Here is a 21869-nt window from a genome sequence, read left to right on the forward strand (position 1 = left end):
AAAAATTAGAAGGAAGAAATAGAGCTATGATTATTCAAAAATGGCAAAAAAAAAAAAAAAAGAATTGCGTATGCTGAAAACCAAAAAAAAAGAAAAAAACAGCCAAACTTTGAAGAAATACATCATGTCAGCAGATTTGAAAATTCAATATTGTAAAAATGTCAGTTCTTTTCAAATAAATCTATAGGAGGATTAGGGTAAAAAGCCCACCAGAAGCATCAACTCTAGTTTGCAATTCCAGTAAAAAGCCCACCAGAATTATCAACTCTAGTTTGTAGAACAAAGCTAGAGGACTTGTATTACCAGATATCAAAAAACTTGTTCTAAAAGTATCATCATTAAAATTGTGTGATATCAGTGAAAGGAAAAAGAAAAAATACTTAGAATGGAGAGGTCAGAAATAGAGAGATAGATATAGTTCTTGACTTATAAAAAAGATGACATTGTTGTACAGTGGGGCAAGGACGGGCTTTTCAAAAAATAGTGCTAGATCAGTTGGATATCCATATAGGAAAAAAAAATATTTAATGTGTACACAAGGTATACAAGAATCGGCTTCATATGAATTAAAGATCTAAATGTGAAAGATAAAACAACAAAGCCTCTAGAAGCATCACGGGGGAATATCTTTATGACCTTGCAATAGACAAAACATTTCTTTAAAAGGACCCCTAGTAAATCTGGAGTCAAGCTTGACTTGTGGGATGTAGAAGTGGTATCTCTCGCCCATTCCCACCACCTCCTCTCTCTCCCCTCCCTCCACTGTCCCCCTCTGCATTTTTTGCCCCAATCCTACCTGCACACCCCACCACTCTGGCTCCCTCCAAGGAAGCACTACCTACAGCATTCGTCCACACATGCTGAGCCTCCTGGAGGGACAAGCAGGTCCCTTAGGTCAGCTTGACCTAAGCCATTCTCTTGTTTTGAGATTGCTTAGATGTCACAGTGATTGACCTGGGCCCATTCGCCTCTAGGGAGGTTCCATAATGAAGGACATAAATCCTATGACTGTAGAACGCTCTGGGAAAATGAAAGGTAACCTTGAAGGCTCCTTTGAGGATGTAATTCCCCAACTACTCATCCCCTACCTGGGACCCTTTCCATAAGAAAACTGAACCAGCAGAGCCATAGCTTAGGGGAGGGGACAAGGAACAGGATTGATCTGAGGGAAGGAATAGTATCAAATGTGTTTCTCTATCCCCAGAGGAGAGCTCGTAGCAGGTGCTTTGCCAATGTTTGAGAAACAGAAGAAAAGGGATGAAGGAGAAAGGAGAAGAAAGAGGAAAGAGAAGGTGGTTTAGGTAAGCTTCAGTCCCACCTGAGTGGGCTCCCTTCCCTTTTGCCTCAACATCCTACTTAAAGGGCATTTAAAAATACTCTTGCCAGGGGCTTCCGGGAAGATGGCGGAAGAGTAAGACGCGGAGATCACCTTGCTCCCCACAGATACACCAGAAATACATCTACACGCGGAACAACTCCTACAGAACACCTACTGAACGCTGGCAGAAGACCTCAGACCTCCCAAAAGGCAAGAAACTCCCCACGTACCTGGGCAGGGCAAAAGAAAAAAGACTAAACAGAGACAAAAGGATAGGGACGGCACCTGCACCAGTGGGAGGGAGCTGTGAAGGAGGAAAAGTGTCCACACACTAGGAAGCCCCTTCGCGGGCGAAGACTGCGGGTGGCGCAGGGGGAAAGATTCGGTACCGCGGAGGAGAGCACAGCAACAGGGGTGCGCAGGGCAAAGCGGGGAGATTCCCGCACAGAGAATCGGTGCCGACCGGCACTCACCAGCCCGAGAGGCTTGTCTGCTCACCCGCCGGGGCGGGCGGGGCTGCGAGCTGAGGCTCGGGCTTCGGTTGCAGCGCCAGGAGAGGACTGGGGTTGGCGGCGAGAACACAGCCTGCAGGGCGTTAGTGCGCCACGGCTAGCCGGGAGGGAGTCCGGGGAAAAGTCTGGACCTGCCGAAGAGGCAAGAGACTTTTTCTTCCCTCTTTGTTTCCTGGTGCGTGAGGAGAAGGGATTAAGAGCGCTGCTAAAAGGAGCTCCAGAGACACGCGTGAGCCGCGGCTAAAAGCGCGGACCCCAGAGACGGGCAGGAGACGCTAAGGCTGCTGCTGCCGCCACCAAGAAGCCTGTGTGCGAGCACAGGTCACTATCCACACCTCGCTTCCGGGGAGCCTGTGCAGCCCGCCACTGCCAGGGTCCCGGGATCCAGGAACAACTCCCCCGGAAGAACGCACGGCGCGCCTCAGGCCGGTGCAACGTCACGCCGGCCTCTCCCGCCGCAGGCCCGCCCCGCACTCCATGACCCTCCCTACCCCCCCCCCGCCCCCGCTTGAGTGAGCCAGAGCCCCCGAATCAGCGGCTCCTTTAACCCCGTCCTGGCTGAGCGAAGAACAGACGCCCTCCGGCGACCTACACGCAGAGGCGGGGCCAAATCCAAAGCTGAGCCCCTGGGAGCTGTGAGAACAAAGAAGAGAAAGGGAAATCTCTCCCAGCAGCCTCAGAAGCAGCGGATTAAAGCTCCACAATCAACTTGATGTCTGTGGAATACATGAATAGACAGCGGATCATCCCAAATTGAGGAGGTAGACTTTGAGAGCAAGATTTATGCTGTATAGCTGTGCTTCCACCATTTGTCCTAGGGTTCTATCCATCCGTTTTTTTGTTGTTGTTGTTGTTTTTTAATTTTTTTCTTAATAATTTTTTTATTTTAATAACTTTATTATATTTTATCTTACTTTATTTTATTTTACTTTATCTTCTTTCTTTCTTTCTTTTTTTCCTTCCTTCCCTCCTTCGTTCCTTCCTTCCTTCCTCGTCCCTCCCTCCCTCCCTCCTTTCTTTCTTTCTTTTTCTTTCTTTCTTCTTCTACTAATTCTTTCTTTCTACTTTTTCTCCCTTTTATTCTGAGCCGTGTGGATGAAAGGCTCTTGGTGCTGCAGCCAGGAGTCAGTGCTGTGCTTCTGAGGTGGGAGAGCCAACTTCAGGACACTGGTCCACAACAGACCTCTCAGCTCCACATAATATCAAATGGCGAAAATCTCCCAGAGATCTCCATCTCAACACCAGCACCCAGCTTCACTCAACGACCAGCAAGCTACAGTGCTGGACATCCTATGCCAAACAACTAGCAAGACAGGAACACAACCTCACCCATTAGCAGAGAGGCTGCCTAAAATCATAATAAGTCCACAGACACCCCAAAACACACCACCAGACGTGGACCTGCCCACCAGAAAGACAAGATCCAGCCTCTTCCACCAGAACACACTAGTCCCCTCTGCCAGGAAGCCTACACAACCCACTGAACCAACCTTAGCCACTGGGGACAGACACCAAAAACAACGGGAACTACGAGCCTGCAGCCTGCAAAAAGGAGACCCCAAACACAGTAAGATAAGCAAAATGAGAAGACAGAAAAACACACAGCAGATGAAGGAGCAAGATAAAAACCCACCAGACCTAACAAATGAAGAGGAAATAGGCAGTCTACCTGAAAAAGAATTCAGAATAATGATAGTAAAGATGATCCAAAATCTTGGAAATAGAATGGGCAAAATGCAAGAAACATTTAACAAGGACCTAGAAGAACTAAAGATGAAACAAACAAGGATGAACAACACAATAAATAAAATTAAAAATACTCTAGATGGGATCAGTAGCAGAATAACTGAGGCAGAAGAACGGATAAGTGACCTGGAAGATAAAATAGTGGAAATAACTACTGCAGAGCAGAATAAAGAAAAAAGAATGAAAAGAACTGAGGACAGTCTCAGAGACCTCTGGGACAACATTAAACGCACCAACATCCGAATTACAGGGGTCCCAGAAGAAGAAGAGAAAAAGAAAGGGACTGAGAAGATATTTGAAGAGATTATAGTTGAAAACTTCCCTAATATGGGAAAGGAAATAGTTAGTCAAGTCCAGGAAGCACAGAGAGTCCCATACAGGATAAATCCAAGGAGAAATACATCAAGACACATATTACTCAAACTGTCAAAAATTAAATACAAAGAAAACATATTAAAAGCAGCAAGGGAAAAACAACAAATAATACACAAGGGAATCCCCATAAGGTTAACAGCTGATCTTTCAGCAGAAACTCTGCAAGCCAGAAGGCACTGGCAGGACATATTTAAAGTGATGAAGGAGAAAAACCTGCAACCAAGATTACTCTACCCAGCAAGGATCTCATTCAGATTTGATGGAGAAATTAAAACCTTTACAGACAAGCAAAAGCTGAGAGAGTTCAGCACCACCAAACCAGCTTTACAACAACTACTAAAGGAACTTCTCTAGGCAAGAAGCACAAGAGAAGGAAAAGACCTACAATAACGAACCCAAAACAATTAAGAAAATGGGAATAGGAACATACATATCGATAATTACCTTAAACGTAAATGGACTAAATGCTCCCACCAAAAGACACAGATTGGCTGAATGGATACAAAAACAAGACCCATATATTTGCTGTCTACAAGAGACCCACTTCAGACCTAGAGACACATACAGACTGAAAGTGAGGGGATGGAAAAAGATATTTCATGCAAATGGAAACCAAAAGAAAGCTGGAGTAGCAATTCTCATATCAGACAAAATAGACTTTAAAATAAAGACGATTAGAAGAGACAAAGAAGGACACTACACAATGATCAAGGGATTGATCCAAGAAGAAGATATAACAATTGTAAATATTTATGCACCCAACATAGGAGCACCTCAATACATAAGGCAAATACTAATAGCCATAAAAGGGGAAATCGACAGTAACACATTCATAGTAGGGGACTTTAACACCCCACTTTGACCAATGGACAGATCTTCCAAAACGAAAATAAATAAGGAAACACAAGCTTTAAATGATACATTAAACAAGATGGACTTAATTGACTTTTATAGGACATTCCATCCAAAAACAACAGAATACACATTTTTCTCAAGTGCTCATGGAACATTCTCCAGGATAGATCATATCTTGGGTCACAAGTCAAGCCATGGTAAATTTAAGAAAATTGAAATTGTTTCAAGTATCTTTTCTGACCACAACACTATGAGACTAGATATCAATTACTGGAAAAGATCTGTAAAAAATACAAACACATGGAGTCCAAACAATAAACTACTTAATAACGAAGTGATCACTGAAGAAATCAAAGAGGAAATAAAAAAATACCTAGAAACAAATGACAATGGAGACACGACAACCCAAAATATATGGGATGCAGCAAAAGCCATTCTAAGAGGGAAGTTTATAGCAATACAATCCTACCTTAAGAAACAGGAAACATCTCGAATAAACAACCTAACCTTGCACCTAAAGCAATTGGAGAAAGAAGAACAAAAACCCCCCAAAGTTAGCAGAAGAAAAGAAATAATAAAAATCAGATCAGAAATAAATGAAAAAGAAATGAAGGAAATGATAGCAAAGATCAATAAAACTAAAAGCTGGTTCTTTGAGAAGATAAACAAAATTGATAAACCATTAGCCAGACTTCTCAAGAAAAAAAGGGAGAAGACTCAAATCAATAGAATTAGAAATGAAAAAGGAGAAGTAACAACTGACACTGCAGAAATACAAAAGATCATGAGAGATTACTACAGGCAACTCTATGCCAATAAAATGGACAACCTGGAAGAAATGGACAAATTCTTAGAAATGCACAACCTGCCAAGACTGAATCAGGAAGAAATAGAAAATATGAACAGACCAATCACAAGCACTGAAATTGAAACTGTGATTAAAAATCTTCCAACAAACAAAAGCCCAGGACCAGATGGCTTCACAGGCGAATTCTATCAAATATTTAGAGAGGAGCTAACACCTGTCCTTCTCAAATTCTTCCAAAATATAGCAGAGGGAGGAACACTCCCAAACTCATTCTACGAGGCCACCATCACCTTGATACCAAAACCAGACAAGGATGTCACAAAGAAAGAAAACTACAGGCCAATATCACTGATGAACATAGATACAAAAATCCTCAACAAAATACTAGCAAACAGAATCCAACAGCACATTAAAAGGATCATACACCATGATCAAGTGGGGTTTATTCCAGGAATGCAAGGATTCATCAATATACACAAGTCAGTCAATGTGATAAACCATATTAACAAATTGAAGGAGAAAAACCATATGATCATCTCAATAGATGCAGAGAAAGCTTTCGACAAAATTCAACACCCATTTATGAAAAAAACCCTGCAGAAAGTAGGCATAGAGGGAACTTTCCTCAACAAAGGCCATATATGACAAACCCACAGCCAACATCGTCCTCATGGTGAAAAACTGAAAGCATTTCCACTAAGATCAGGAACAAGACAAGGTTTCCCACTCTCACCACTCTTATTCAACATAGTTTTGGAAGTTTTAGCCACAGCAATCAAAGAAAAAAAGGAAATAAAAGGAATCCAAATTGGAAAAGAAGAAGTAAAACCGTCACTGTTTGCAGATGTCATGATACTATACATAGAGAATCCTAAAGATGCTACCAGAAAACTACTAGAGCTAATCAATGAATTTGGTAAAGTAGCAGGGTACAAAATTAATGCACAGAAATCTCTGGCATTCCTATACACTAATGATGAAAAATCTGAAAGTGAAATCAATAAAACACTCCCATTTACCATTGCAACAAAAAGAATAAAATATCTAGGAATAAACCTACCTAAGGAGACAAAAGACCTGTATGTAGAAAATAATAAGACACTGAGGAAAGAAATTAAAGATGATACAAATTGATGGAGAGATATACCATGTTCTTGGATTGGAAAAATCAACATTGTGAAAATGACTCTACTACCCAAAGCAATCTACATAGTCACTGCAATCCCTATCAAACTACCACTGGCATTTTTCACAGAACTAGAACAAAAAATTTCACAATTTGTATGGAAACACAAAAGACCCTGAATAGCCAAAGCCATCTTGAGAACAAAAAATTGAGCTGGAGGAATCAGGCTCCCTGACTTCAGACTGTACTACAAAGCTACAGTAATCAGGACAGTATGGTACTGGCACAAAAACAGAAAGATAGATCAATGGAACAGGATAGAAACCCCAGAGATAAACCCACGCACATATGGTCACCTTATCTTTGTTAAAGGAGGCAGGAATGTACAGTGGAGAAAGGACAGCCTCTTCAATAAGTGGTGCTGGGAAAACTGGACAGGTACATGTAAAAGTATGAGATAAGATCACTCCCTAACACCATACACAAAAATAAGCTCAAAATGGATTAAAGACCTAAATGTAAAGCCAAAAACTATCAAACTCTTAGAGGAAAACATAGGCAGAATACTCCATGACAGAAATCACAGCAAGATCATTTTTGACCCACCTTCTAGAGAAATGGAAATAAAAACAAAAATAAACAAATGGGACCTAATGAAACTTAAAAGCTTTTGCACAGAAAAGGAAACAATAAACAAGACCAAAAGACAGCCCTCAGAATGGGAGGAAATATTTGTAAATAAAGCAACTGACAAAGAATTAATCTCCAAAATTTATAAGCAGCTCATGCAGCTCAATAACAAAAAAACAAACAACCCAATCCAATAATGGGCAGAAGACCTAAATAGACATTTCTCCAAAGAAGATATATAGACTGCCAACAAACACATGAAAAAAATGCTCAACTTCATTAATCATTAGAGAAATGCAAATCAAAACTACAATGAGCTATCATCTCACACCAGTCAGAATGGCCATCATCAAAAAATCTAGAAACAATAAATGCTGGAGAGGGTGTGGAGACAAGGGAGCCCTCTTCCACTGTTGGTGGGAATGTAAATTGATACAGCCACTATGGAGAACAGTATGGAAGTTCCTTAAAAAACTACAAATAGAACTACCATATGACCCAGCAATCCCACTACTGGGCATATACCCTGAGAACACCATAATTCAAAAAGTCATGTACCAAAATGTTCATTGCAGCTCTACTTACAATAGCCCGGAGATGGAAACAACCTAAGTGTCCATCATCGGATGAATGGATAAAGAAGATGTGGCACATATATACAATGGAATATTACTCAGCCATAAAAAGAAATGAAATTGAGCTATTTGTAATGAGGTGGATAGACCTAGAGTCTGTCATACAGAGTGAAGTAAGTCAGAAAGAGAAAGACAAATACCATATGCTAACACATATATGTGGAATTTAAGAAAAAAAATGTCATGAAGAACCTAGGGGTAAGACAGGAATAAAGACACAGACCTACTAGAGAATGGACTTGAGGATATGGGGAGGGGAAGGGTAAGCTGTGACAAAGCGAGAGAGAGGCATGGACATTTATACACTACCAAACGTAAGGTAGATAGCTAGTGGGAAGCAGCTGCATAGCACAGGGAGATCAGCTCAGTGCTTTGTGACCGCCTGGAGGGGTGGATAGGGAGGGTGGGAGGGAGGGAGATGCAAGAGGGAAGAGATATGGGAACATATGTATATGTATAACTAATTCACTTCGTTATAAAGCAGAAACTAACACACCATTGTAAAGCAATTATACTCCAATAAAGATGTAAAAAAAAAAATACTCTTGCCATTTGGAAAAAGACAGTGGGTCTGGAGTAGCCAAGGAGTCTGTGCATTCCCTCCTTTGAAAAGTCTAGGTCTGATACATTGCGTTTTTGTTTATTAGGTTGGGGAGTCTGGCTTTGAACATTCTTCCCCAAGGGTCTGGAAGCTCCTCCTGAAAAAGGACCCTGCCAGTCCCTTAATGCACAGCACAGATCCAAATGCTTACTCCAGATTCCGCACACCCCTGCCCAGCTTTGACACATCTCTGGGTGATGATTTACTCAGTCCTAATTGTGCCAAACACAACACATCCAATAAGGCTTTTTTTTTTCAGTTGGCTGTTTATCTAACTTCCTCTTTTTTAATTTTCATATTAGGCGTTTCTAGAGAAGAGGCTGATGTCACAGGGCCTCTTTCCAGATGTTGTTTTGAAATCAGTGTAACCATGGCATTGCTGGAAGCTGAGGAGTCCATCTGGGCCAACTGAGTCATGCCTGGGTGCAGGGCAGGAGCCAGGCGGGGGCTAGAGTGTCCCTGCGAGAAGGGACAGGGAGGGGGGTGTTACTGAGTACACAGAGGCTCCTCCAGAAAAGGAAATTGGGACAAGCTGTCACCTTTGCCTTTCTGCCCTGGCACTGTTGATACAGGACCTGCTCAGACAACTGAAACATTTACTTGCTTAGAACTCATTCATGGATAGTGAAAGATCACCTGTGCTCCTTAAAAAGAAAAAAACAGTCTTGGGTTCAGAGCTGGCCAATACCCCTATCTGCCTTCCCAGTTCATCCCTGCCTCGAACTTGACGCAAATGCACATCACTCCTCCCCCCATCTCAGCAAACAAACCACTTTCCAGCCTCTGAGACTTCTTCCTGTCCCTCTGCCTGTTCGTACTACTAGGATCTGGACTTGTCTACTTGGAGACCCTGCTTTCACCCCCTCCGGGTTGCCCTTCCCCAAATAGAACAGCACATTCCTCCTCAGCACCCCCACGATTTCCCTTACAGATCTGTAGCCGCACCCCGAAACAGGAATCATCTGTTTCATCCCTGTCTTCCTCATTAGCCTATGAGCATTGCAAAGCTACAAGTCTTGCCCACGGCCTGGCACATTTAATATATGCTATTGAATTCATGAATTACTTAATTACTCAGTGACAGTCAGCATCCCCATCCTAAAACAGAAATAATAATAATAGTATTTATTAAGCAATTACTATGTGCACTGCACTGTGGATTTTCTTATGTAAATACTTATAGCTTTATCCTAAGAAAACTCATATATCATTACTAACATTCTCCATTTCATAGATGAGAAAATGGGCACACAAAAAGGTAAAGTGACCAACAAGGACCTACTGTATAGCACAGGGAACTCTGCTCAATATTACATAACGACTTAAATGGGAAAAGAATTTGAAAAAGAATAGACACATGTATACGTATAACTGAATCACTTTGCTGTACACCTGAAACTATCAATATCACAGCACTGTTAATCAACTATACTCCAATATAAAATAAAAAGTTAAAGGGAATTGTCCAGGATCACACAACTGGGAAAGCTGGACTCAAGGCCAAGCAGTCAGACTAATGAGCCCACACCGCCAGCCCCTGTGCCGTACGGCCCATCCTCGCCCTCGGAAATACAAATGCCGCTGTGACTTCCTTCCTCCCAGGAAGGAGACAATGAGATAGAGCTGTGAAAACATTTTTTAAACCAAATTATGGTGCACATGTGAATCACAGAGAGACGAAAAGGTGGAGTTTATCGTTGACCCCTTACCAGTTTCCTGTCCTATGCCTGTTCATCTAGCTTCCCCGGGTCTCCAGCCTCCTGTCACTGGACAGGCGCCCAAAACGCAGCTCGAGACACACTCTCCTGTGCACGGTGGCCCACGCATAAGCACTCGGTGCCTCCTGCCCTCATCTTTGCTCACACAGCTCCTTCCACCTAGGATTCTCTTCCACCCACCCCTGCTTTGTCAGATCCTGCGTCCTTCTGGCAACATCTCACCTTTTCCCGATCATTTTTGCAGCCCTGAGTATTTCCCATATTAGAACAGGCCACCTCCTTTCCCCGGGGTAGGTCAGGTCAGAACTTGCAGTTGAACTTGCTGCTTCTCGCCCCCCTCCATCCTTCCATCGACAAAGCCCGTTGGCTTTGTCTTGAAAATAAATGCCTACCCTGAGCATCCTCAGTGCCTTCCCCATGACCCTTTCAGTCCAGCCACGTCACTTCCGGCCTCGGTTATTGTCGTAGCTCCGCTAACCGGCCTCCCTGTGCTCCATTCTCTGCTCAGCAGCCAGAGTGCTCCTGAAAAGGATCGGGTCACTCCCCTGCTCCGTCTTCCAAGGCTTCCCCATCCTTCCAAGAGTAAAACTCCACGTATGGTGCCTGGCTACCACCCCGACTCCATCCTCCCCTGCTCTCCCCTTCCCTGAACCACCCGTGCACCCTATTCTCCTCCAGCATTCCACAAGCACATTCTTCTCTTCCTGTCTTCGCACATGCTGTTCCCTCCGCCCGGAACGCTCTTCCCCCCTGATGTTCATATGACTCCCTTCTCTGCTTCATTCGTTCAGGTCATGGCTCAAATATCACTTCTTTGGAGGAGCCTTCGTGATCACCTTTTCAAAAAGGGCAGTGACCCCTCCTCATTGCTCTCTATCCCTTTATCCTGCTTAATATTTCTTCAGAGCCCTTCACTCTTTAATATTATAGCATATGCTGAGTTGTTAACACCTGTATCCCCCCACGAGAAGAAAAGCTGCCCAAGGGCAGGGACTGAGTCTGGTTTACTCCCTAGAACAGTGCCTGACACCGGTCGGTACTCTGTAAACATTGACTAAATGTACTGATACCCACCCCTAGAGATGTGCCGCCTCCTTTTGAGCCTCCAACAGCCCCGTTGGAGTGTATTCTTTGTTCCTCCACTTGAGACAAGTTCCTTGAAGGCAGGGGCTGGATCCCTATTGTGCCTGGCATGTAACAGGTGCTCAGGAAATGCTTGTTCAGTTAAATAGAAGCAAGTGAAAAGTTCGTTCTGGAGTCCGCTGGAATCTCCAAATGATTTTTAAATTTCATTTATGTGAACTCTGACCTGGATAAATTGGTATTGTCATTAATAAACTTGACTCTCAGTTGATGGATTGTATACTGGTCACATCATTGGTGGCAAACCAGGAGCCTGGCCAGGCTCCCCCAAACCCACTGAGCTGCTGTTCCCTCCTTCTACCCTATCGGGTGAGCTCAGGTCACATCAACAGAAGCCACCTTGTGGGTGATGGAGCACCCTAGGCTGGGTGGGTCCCTTGAGGGAGCTGCTTGTGTGTGGAGATTATTGGGCCGGACCTGCTAACCTGTTATATAATGTTACATGATGGTGTTTACTATTCATGTGTTAAGCAATGATTTTCTTCCTCAAGGAAAGATGCAAGAGCACTGCGTCTCCTCCAAAGGTACCGGAACACCTTCCCTATTTGCTGTTGACAGTCACGTGACTGTGCCCAGCGGGTCTTGGCAGTAAGGTGTGGGAGAAGCCCCTCGGGGCTGGCCCATCCCTGAGCGAGCCGCACTGGCTCCAAGGTTCAGGGCTGTTTGGACCCTTGAGAAATCCTGCCTTTGATGGAAGGCTGAGGGCATAGGACTTATAGAGACTAATTCGAGAGTGAAATTCTTTAATCAGCCTCTATCTCACAGTACCCTGCAATTTCCACCTTGCTATAATAACAAAAATTGAAATACTGTCTAACAGAAGAGAAAACATTCTGTATCTTGGCAAGTCTCCAAACCCTACTTAGTTTTCCCTCTCCCCCTTCCTTTATGGCTCTGCCTGCCAGCCCTCACTCACACCTGTGTTGGAACTGGCACGGGGCACCTGGGGAACGTTCTCGGTCAGCATTCAAGTGCAAACTCACTCAGGCTGTACTCCTTGCCCTGCTCGACCTTCCAGCTCCTTCTCAGTCCGGGCCTTATAAGTCAGCTTCTATCAGGTTCTCTACTGGATTCGATCTGAGCTGCCTGTGGTGTGCTGGATACTGTCTGTCTGGAGATGAGCCCTTCCCAGTGTATTGCACCTGGCATTTTCCAGCAGGGACCCAGGCTCAGTTTACCTGGGGCTGACACCGTATCTCAAAGAATGTTTCAAGCAGGAAGGTCAACTGAGCCTGATTCACTGCCGTGCTCCTTGTCATCATTCCAGTGGGCCCTGCCTCAACTTCTTCCCTGCTCTCGTTCAAAATGAGAACTCTGTGCCTTCCTGACTTTGGAATAAAAAAACGCGAAGACTTTCATTCACAGCACCGGAAGGCAACTGCAGTCTCCTCCAGCCCCACAAATCCTGGGCGTACCTTCATGAAGAGCATCCTCCTACAGTTCTGGCCTCCATCACTCCCAGCTGCCTGCAGTGGAGCGGCCTCGGAGGACAGCGTGAGATCAGGAACGCTGTCGGGCCCGGCCTCTGACGTGTCTGCCAGCTGCACAGATGAGAGGAAAAGTCCCTCCTTGCCGTGGCCCAGGGAAATCTCAAAAGGATCAGGATATCTCTCATCGGGGCTTGAGCCATCGTCACTGGTCTTGGCATTACACAGGATCAGGGACCGGGAGATGGACCAGAATTTTGTGGATTTTCTGCTCTTTCCAGAATGGCTGTGTGGCTCCATCCTGAGGGAGAAAGTAAAGCTGCCCTTCTTCCTTTCCTGATCTCTGGCCCTCGGTGGACGGGTGGCGACCAAATTGGGCTTAGCCACCACTTCATGGGTCCCTGGAGGAAAGAGAAAATGGGAAGAGGCAATGTGACTTGATGTGGACAAGTGGAGAGAGACCTGAGTCCTGGAACCGAGCCGCGAGTGCCGGGTGCGGTGCCCGTGAGACAGGACAGATGGAGAGATCATCCTTCAGTATCACTGGCCCTTCTAGGGTGCCGGCCACACGGGGTTCAGTGAGCCCAAATGTTTTTACCAGGCCCTCCACTCCCAGGATCCCGGAGGCCAGAGCTTCTCTTATCCAAACCCTCCTTCTGCACGCAGGGACACCAAGGCACAGGGAAGGAGGCTCAAATGCAAAGCCACAAAGAGCATTTGCAGGAGAGGCAGTGATCAGATCCCAGGAAGAATTTTAGAGATCACAGAGACCTGTGCTCTGCGAGATTTTTAAATGTAAAAGCCGTTCTTCAGTCAAAAGTGTACAGGGAACTCCAGACTCTAGAGCAGATCAGGGCAAAGGGGAAGACTAAGCTGCCCCCGCTAGTCCCTTCTTTTTAACCCTGGTAACGTCTGTATCTTCTCCACAGCAACCTGAGAATTCACAGAGCCCAGGCTGAAGACCGCTGACGTCTACGCGCTCCATTCTCAGATGAAGAGCCTACAAACTAGAAGGGTTGGGAGTCTCACCGAACGCTGACCCATCAGTGTTGTTTTGAGTGTAAAACAAGGTGAATCAGGGACAGTTCGTGCCAAAGGGCTTAGCACACAACAGGTGTCTGGCAAACCTGTGTGCCCTTTCCTGGGACCAAGGTCACACCTGGCCGGTATCACAGCCAGGCCGAGGGTCTCTGGCTCTGTCATCTATTGCCATGGGATCAAACTCTCACAGGCTGATGGATCAAAGACTGGCTTCACCCACCAGGTCAACGGCGTCACTTTCAGCCCAGCCCAGCTCAGCTCCGCTTCACCTTGAGGGGCCTGCCCCGGATTCAGTCTCCGTGAGGCAGGTGGTGAAAGGGGCCCTGATGCTGCATCCAAAGCAGTTCTGACTCAGGCCCAAGCCACAAAACAAGCCTGTTGCCAGAATAACAAATGTGGGATGCTCTTGGCCCACGGGTACTGCTGTTCGTGCACAACTAGTATTGAATAAGAAAAAGCAGAGGCCTTCCAGCATCTCATCAAGTAGGAGCCCTTTCACATTACGTAATCCCCCCAAAGAGAACTTCTTTTAAAAGAAGACAGTGTTTCTCAATACCCAGTTGCACCATTTTATTGTTTTCTGTATTAGCCTTTGAATTTTATCAATTTATCCACCAATCATCTATAGCAGCCAATAGCAATGAATTAAAATGAATGAATGGATAACTCTTTGAGAGTCTACTCTATACATCAGGCACTCTTCTGAATGCTTTAGTGTAAATTAACTCAATGTTGGTCCATTTCATCAAGCACCCTCTGGCCAATATCCCAAAGTCCTGTACTCTGTGTCCTTCCATCTCGAACACACTAAGTCCCCTACATACAAACCTTCAAGTTGCAAACGTTCAGAGATACGAACATGTGTTCGCCTGTCCAATCACATAAGTGAGTTCACGTGGCTGGCATACACTGTCACGTGCGTGCATCCTCTACAAGTGGTTGTGCTTTTGTGTACTTTACTGTACAATACTGTATAGAGCACAGTGTTTTTATCTCAAGCCCAGGATGTCCGGAAGCAAGTGTAAAAGCAGTGGTGATGTAGCTGGTACTACCGTACTTTTCAAGGTACTGTACTGTAAGATTAAAACTGTTTTCTTTATTTTTGTTTTTGTTTGTTTTTTATGTATTATTTGTGGGAAAAGTATGATAAACCTATTCCAGTACAGTACTATATAGGTGATTGTGTTAGTTGGGTACCTAGGCTAACTTTGTTGGACTTAAAGAACAAATTGGACTTACGACCGCGTTCTCGGAACGGAACTCATTTGTTTGTAGGGGACTTACTGTGATAGCAAAACCCCAAGCACAGATGAATGCAATCCTCCACTAAGTTCCATGGCTGCTTGCAGGTTTCTGAGCCCTGCAGGGGACATGCCCACTCCTGAGCAGATTGGTTTCGTGAAACATTCTAGCCAACAACTGTACTGTGTTTCCATGGTTAGGTTGATCATTCATTCTCAATAATGACTATTTCAAGACTTCACTGTCTTCAAAACTAGATTTACCTCTCTCCTCATCATAAACAGGTAATGTCACCTTCTGCTTCATAGAAACACAGAAGTTTTCAGATAGCAATCCCTCCCAAATTTCCACCATCGAATATACAAATCCATTTGCCATCCATACATACCTGTCCATACCCTTCGTAGTGAAACGTTTGCCCTCCTATTGAGGTCAACCCACCCATCCGTTCTCGGGATACCACTCAGTTCTTTAGACTTAACAACAATAAAAATGATAATTGCTAACACTTATTTAGTGCTTATGATGTACTGTTCTAATTGCTTTACCATTTAGTTCTCACAAAATCTACTGTAGGTTCCATCAATATCCTCATTTTACAAAGAAAGATAACTGAGGCACAGAGAGGTTAGGCCACTTCCCCAAGATCACACAGCTAGAACACGGTGAAAGCAGGAATTCAAACAGGCAGTCTGACTCTGGAGCCTGCATCTTTACTATGGCTCCACACCGCCATTTATTAGCATCTTTCTTTCACCTCATTCTCTCCCTCTGTTCTGGGTTTTATCAGCAGCATGTAAACATACTCAAATTGTCTGTCTTTTAAAAACTATGTGTTGAACCCCTATCTTCCTCTTGTTACCTGCCTCTCTTTTATCCCCTTCATATTTTTTTTCCTTTTTCTTTATTATGATAAGAACACTTAACATGAGATCTACCATCTTAACAGATTTTTAAGTGTACAGCCCAATGCTGTTATCAACAGGCACAATGTTGACAATGGACCATTCTTCTGTCCTTCCTATCTTCTTGAACAAACGTTTTACACTCTGTACTTTCTGCTCTCAGGCTCACCTCCTCTTTGAGCCACAGCCCACAGAGTCTGCTTCCTTCCCCGAAAACCACTGAAACTCTTTTTTTTTTTAAATCAGTTCTGCATTTTACCGAAGTCATGAACCCAAGTCCAGAGGGCATGGTCTGCTTGCTCGAAACCTGCTTCATTTCTAGAGGATTCATTCACCTAAATATCAATGCTCAGATCTATTGGCTGAAGAATACAGAGAATTCAAGCTTTTACAGTAGTTCTTTTTAAAATTTTTTCCTTCTTCTCATCACTAGCCTTTACTTCCAGGTGTCATCTTTCAAATCCAAATTGTAAATTTCTCCTTCCTGCCACCATTCCCCAGCACCGGCGATCCTTTGCATTCTGCCAATGCAACATCCCAGAATTTGTAACTCTCAACACCAGCACCACTATAGGGATTAATATATCCAAACTTCTTTGCATTTCGTTCAGCTTCATGAGGATTCCCCATAGTTCACCTGGGACTCATGGAGAAGGAAGTGTGTGTGTGTGCGAGTGTTGGTCACAGCCAGCACTGGTCCATTAGGTATTTGAAATATTGAAAGACAATCAAAGTTTAAAATCCTTCTGGACTTTTGCTGGTGCTATACAGAGGGGATATAAATCCAGAATTGCCGATGCCACCACATGGACAGGGCTGCCTGAGAGTGAAGCCAACACAGAAGGTACAGAACCCACAGGGGAAGAAAAAGAGAGAAAGGAAGGAGGACAGAGAGAAAGAGTGAGAAGGACGAGCCTAGAAAATGCCATATGAACACCTAGATTCAATCATGCCTGAAGCCACACTATCTATTCACTTAGACAAACGAATAAAACTTCTTTTTTGCTTAAAAAAATCCTACTGGCAGGATACAAAATTAATGCACAGAAATCTCTGGCATTCCTATACACTAATGATGAAAAATCTGAAAATGAAATCAAGAAAACACTCCCATTTACCATTGCAACAAAAAGAATAAAATATCTAGGAATAAATCTGCCTAAGGAGACAAAAGACCTGTATGCAGAAAATTATAAGACACTGATGAAAGAAATTAAAGATGATACAAATAGATGGAGAGATATACCATGTTCTTGGATTGGAAAAATCAACATTGTGAAAATGACTCTACTACCCAAAACAATCTACAGATTCAATGCAATCCCTATCAAACTACCACTGGCATTTTTCACAGAACTAGAACAAAAAATTTCACAATTTGTATGGAAACACAAAAGACCCCAAATAGCCAAAGCCATCTTGAGAACGAAAAATGGAGCTGGAGGAATCAGGCTCTCTGACTTCAGACTATACTACAAAGCTACAGTAATCAAGACAGTATGGTACTGGCACAAAAACAGAAAGATAGATCAATGGAACAGGATCGAAACCCCAGAGATAAACCCACACACATATGGTCACCTTATCTTTGATAAAGGAGGCAAGAATATACAGTGGAGAAAAGACAGCCTCTTCAATAAGTGGTTCTGAGAAAACTGGACAGATACATGTAAAAGTATGAGATTAGAACACTCCCTAACACCATACACAAAAATAAGCTCAAAATGGATTAAAGATCTAAATGTAAGGCAGAAACTATCAAACTCTTAGAGGAAAACGTAGGCAGAACACTCTATGACATAAATCACAGCAAGATCCTTTTTGACCCACCTCCTAGAGAAATGGAAATAAAAACAAAAATAAACAAATGGGACCTAATGAAATTTAAAAGCCTTTGCACAGCAAAGGAAACCATAAACAAGACCAAAAGACAACCCTCAGAATGGGAGAAAATATTTGCAAATGAAGAAACTGACAAAGAATTAATCTCCAAAATATACAAGCAGCTCATGCAGCTCAATAACAAAAAAACAAACAACCCAATCCAAAAATGGGCAGAAGACCTAAATAGACATTTCTCCAAAGAAGATATACAGATTGCCAACAAACACATGAAAGAATGCTCAACATCATTAATCATTAGAGAAATGCAAATCAAAACTACAATGAGCTATCATCTCACACCGGTCAGAATGGCCATCATCAAAAAATCTAGAAACAATAAATGCTGGAGAGGGTGTGGAGACAAGGGAGCCCTCTTGCACTGCTGGTGGGAATGTAAATTGATACAGCCACTGTGGAAAACAGTATGGAGGTTCCTTAAAAAACTACAAATAGAACTACCATATGACCCAGCAATCCCACTACTGGGCATATACCCTGAGAAAACCATAATTCAAAAAGAGTCGTGTATCAAAATGTTCATTGCAGCTCTATTTATAATAGCCAGGACATGGAAGCAACCTAAGTGTCCATCGTTGGATGAATGGATAAAGAAGATGTGGCACATATATACAATGGAACATTACCCAGCCATAAAAAGAAATGAAATTGAATTATTTGTAGTGAGGTGGATGGACCTAGAGTCTGTCATACAGAGTGAAGTAAGTCAGAAAGAGAAAAACAAATACTGTATGCTAACACATATATATGGAATCTAAGGAAGAAAAAAAAAGGTCATGAAGAACCTAGGGGTAAGACGGGAATAAAGACACAGATCTACTAGAGAATGGACTTGAGGATATGGGGAGGGGGAAGGGTAAACTGTGACAAAGTGAGAGAGGGGCATGGACATATATACACTATCAAACGTAAAATAGATAGCTAGTGGGAAGCAGCCTCATGGCACAGGGAGATCACCTCGGTGCTTTGTGACCACCTAGAGGGGTGGGATAGGGAGGGTGGGAGGGAGGGAGACGCAAGAGGGAGGAGATGTGGGGATATATGTATATGTATAACTGATTCACTTTGTTATAAAGCAGAAACTAACACACCATTGTAAAGCCATTATACTCCAATAAAGATGTTAAAAAAAAAAAATCCTGCTGGCACAGTTGTTCTTCTCTCTGATGCCACTGGCATAAGTTACAGAAAACAGTGACATTCAAGGGCCAAGGGGCTTTTTGAAACTGTCTTTTATCCCATCCCAAGCCTAGGAGAGGTGCCAGTCACCCCCAGTGAAGGCCCCAATTCTTTTCCCCTTCAGTTCCTGGCTCTGGTATAAAGGCCTGTTGCCTTCTTTTTTCACCAAGCATTGCTACCGTCTGCATGGATTCTTAGACTGCAAACCCAATTCCCTTTCTCCCCATGTCCTCTCCTAACCCACAATAGCTGTCCCAGCAAAGGCGAGCTCACTCACTGGCCATTTTCCAGGACACAGACATTTGGGGGCTTTCTGGACCAGGTACAAGGCTGTGCGCTTCACTCAGTGGTGGAAAAGTTGGCTGCATGTAGGATTTAGGAGAGCAGAGGGATAATATTCCTTGGTGGAAACTGGGCTAATCCCAGGGGACCATTGCACGAGTGTCTGATGAGAGCTGTCAGTTTCTTAAAATAAGCTTTTCCAGAGAGAACCGCAACTTCTGTGGCCTTGGCTGTCATGTGGGATGGCAGAAGCCGCGGGATGGGCAAGGCACAGGGGTTGAGGGGTTAACCCTTCGGTCCAAAGCAAAGAGGGTTTTCAAAATGAGCCTTGTTATTATGGAAAATGTAAAAAAGGAAGGGGATGATCGCAAAAGGATTGTAGAGGAGAAGCCAGGATTGGACTTCTGTGGGAGACTGTGTTGCCTCTAGGCCTGGCATAGAGAGAGAGAGAGAGGAGAGAGAGAGAGAGAGAGGAGAGAGAGAGAGAGAGAGGGAGAGAGAGAGAGAGAGAGGGAGAGAGAGAGGGAGAGAGAGAGAGAGGGAGAGAGAGAGAGAGGGAGAGAGAGAGGGAGAGAGAGAGGGGGAGAGAGAGGGAGAGAGAGAGAGGGAGAGAGAGGGAGAGAGAGAGAGGGAGAGAGAGAGAGAGGGAGAGAGAGGGAGAGAGAGAGAGGGAGAGAGAGAGAGAGGAGAGAGAGGGAGAGAGAGAGAGAGGGAGAGAGAGGGAGAGAGAGAGAGGGAGAGAGAGAGAGAGGGAGAGAGAGAGGGGGAGAGAGAGGGAGAGAGAGAGAGGGAGAGAGAGAGAGAGGGAGAGAGAGAGGGGGAGAGAGAGGGAGAGAGAGAGACAATAATTGAAAACACAGCACCGTGTTCAGCTTAGCTTTGGTAATTACTCTCAGGACATTGGAACCAGCTCTTGGTCCCTAATGGAACCAAATGTCAGCAGAGCAAGTGGGGGGCAAGCCCGTGCCATTCCCTGATTCCAGCCATCTTCAACAGGTCAAAGCTAATGAGCTCTCTCTGATTTTACCCTGGGCTTCGAGAACATTTGCCAAACTCTTGTCAGATGTGTTCTGCCCCCCTGGGTCCTCCATGAGACTGTCTTGTGGGTCTCTTCCAGAGACTTCCCAGGGATACACAGCTGAGGTTTCCAACATGGCTAAGCTAAAAGGACCAGCTGCTTCCCCTTCCCAGCAGAAAAATCCAAAGGATCCACTTCACCCAGGAACCAGTTCCTTGGGAGGGGCTTTCCCCCCCAAACCATGATAGCATTCTCTTTAGTTAGAGTTTCCACAGAATACTCAGGCCAGAAGGGGTCTCCCCGTCACACATATGAGGAGATTGTGTGGCCAGAAGGGATACGAACCAATTCGCCATCACAGTTCCCAATGTATGTTTAGACCCACCTTGGCTTAGCTGTCATCTGTATAGAAAATGCAGAGCCAAAAGCATAAAGACGAAGTGCAAAGAAACGGATGGTTCTTCCTTTCAAGGGGCTTGAAAAACTTCCAGACTGGGGGCGCAGGAGAAGGATCAGTGAAGTCCTTCCTTCTCTCCTTCTTTCTTTTCTTCTTTCCTTCCTTCGTTTTCCTTTGTTCCCTCGGAAAGCACTTGTTGAGAAAAACTGTTATGTGCCTGTTATCTTTTGGGCAAAGCTAACCCACTGGAGGAAAGGTACTTCCATCTGGTTAGAATATACTCACTTGACTGGAGAACTCTGAGATGGTAAATAGCCATATGGAGAAAGGGGAACTAGTTGATAAAATGTGTTTCAAATTTCTGAATTCTCCAACAGTGTTCTATATCAAAGGCAATTTTTAAAGTTTGGTCACTCTTGCCCAGGGGATAATTTTTGTCTTCAGCTAAAGAGTGACTCAGAGATAAGAAATGAAGGGAGGAAATTCATGGCTCCTTTTCTTTCTAAAAGAGTATCTTTAATAGGATTCCGTGGGACACGCCGCTGGGACTGGTGGTGTGTATGTCTGTATACATCAGTCACAGGACAAGACAAATGGCACAGCACCTCATAGCCTCTTTCCCAAATGGTAAAATGAGAAGGTGGTGTTGAAGTTAGTTTTATACCCTTGGTCTTTCTTCCTCTGCACTGACCATATCTCACTATTTTTATGTCTGCAGACCTTTGACAGGGCTTAGCACAGAGTAGGGGCATTTGCATGTCCAGTGAAGGAAGGAAGGAAGGAAGGAAGGGAGGGAGGAAGGGAGGAATGGTGGATGAACATCTCAAAAGTTCCTTTGCCTTCAGTTGACCTTTCCCACACCAATATAAGGTGAAATGATCCCAGGCGTGATGGTTAAGTTTATATGTCAACTCCACTGGGCTAAGGGTTTTCAGTATTACTGGCTGTGTCTGTCAGGGTTCTCCAGGAGAGATTAACATTTGAACCGGTAGACTGAGTAAAGAAGATC

At 44.1% G+C, this 21869-nt stretch overlaps 1 protein-coding gene across 2 annotated transcripts in view; it reads right to left on the reverse strand.

Annotated features, from left to right (window-relative positions):
- Window positions 1-21869, reverse strand: part of IL16 (interleukin 16) — a 115769-nt gene that overhangs the window by 69341 nt on the left and 24559 nt on the right. For both annotated transcript variants that reach the window (XM_082852560.1, XM_082852559.1), the window contains exon 2: window positions 12883-13295. In XM_082852560.1, the coding sequence (XP_082708686.1) occupies window positions 12883-13295 (413 nt within the window). The remainder of the gene's footprint in view (window positions 1-12882; window positions 13296-21869) is intronic.

The sequence above is a fragment of the Leucopleurus acutus genome (assembly GCF_964270905.1).
Source record: "Leucopleurus acutus genome assembly, chromosome: 1".
Classification (NCBI taxonomy): domain Eukaryota; kingdom Metazoa; phylum Chordata; class Mammalia; order Artiodactyla; family Delphinidae; genus Leucopleurus; species Leucopleurus acutus.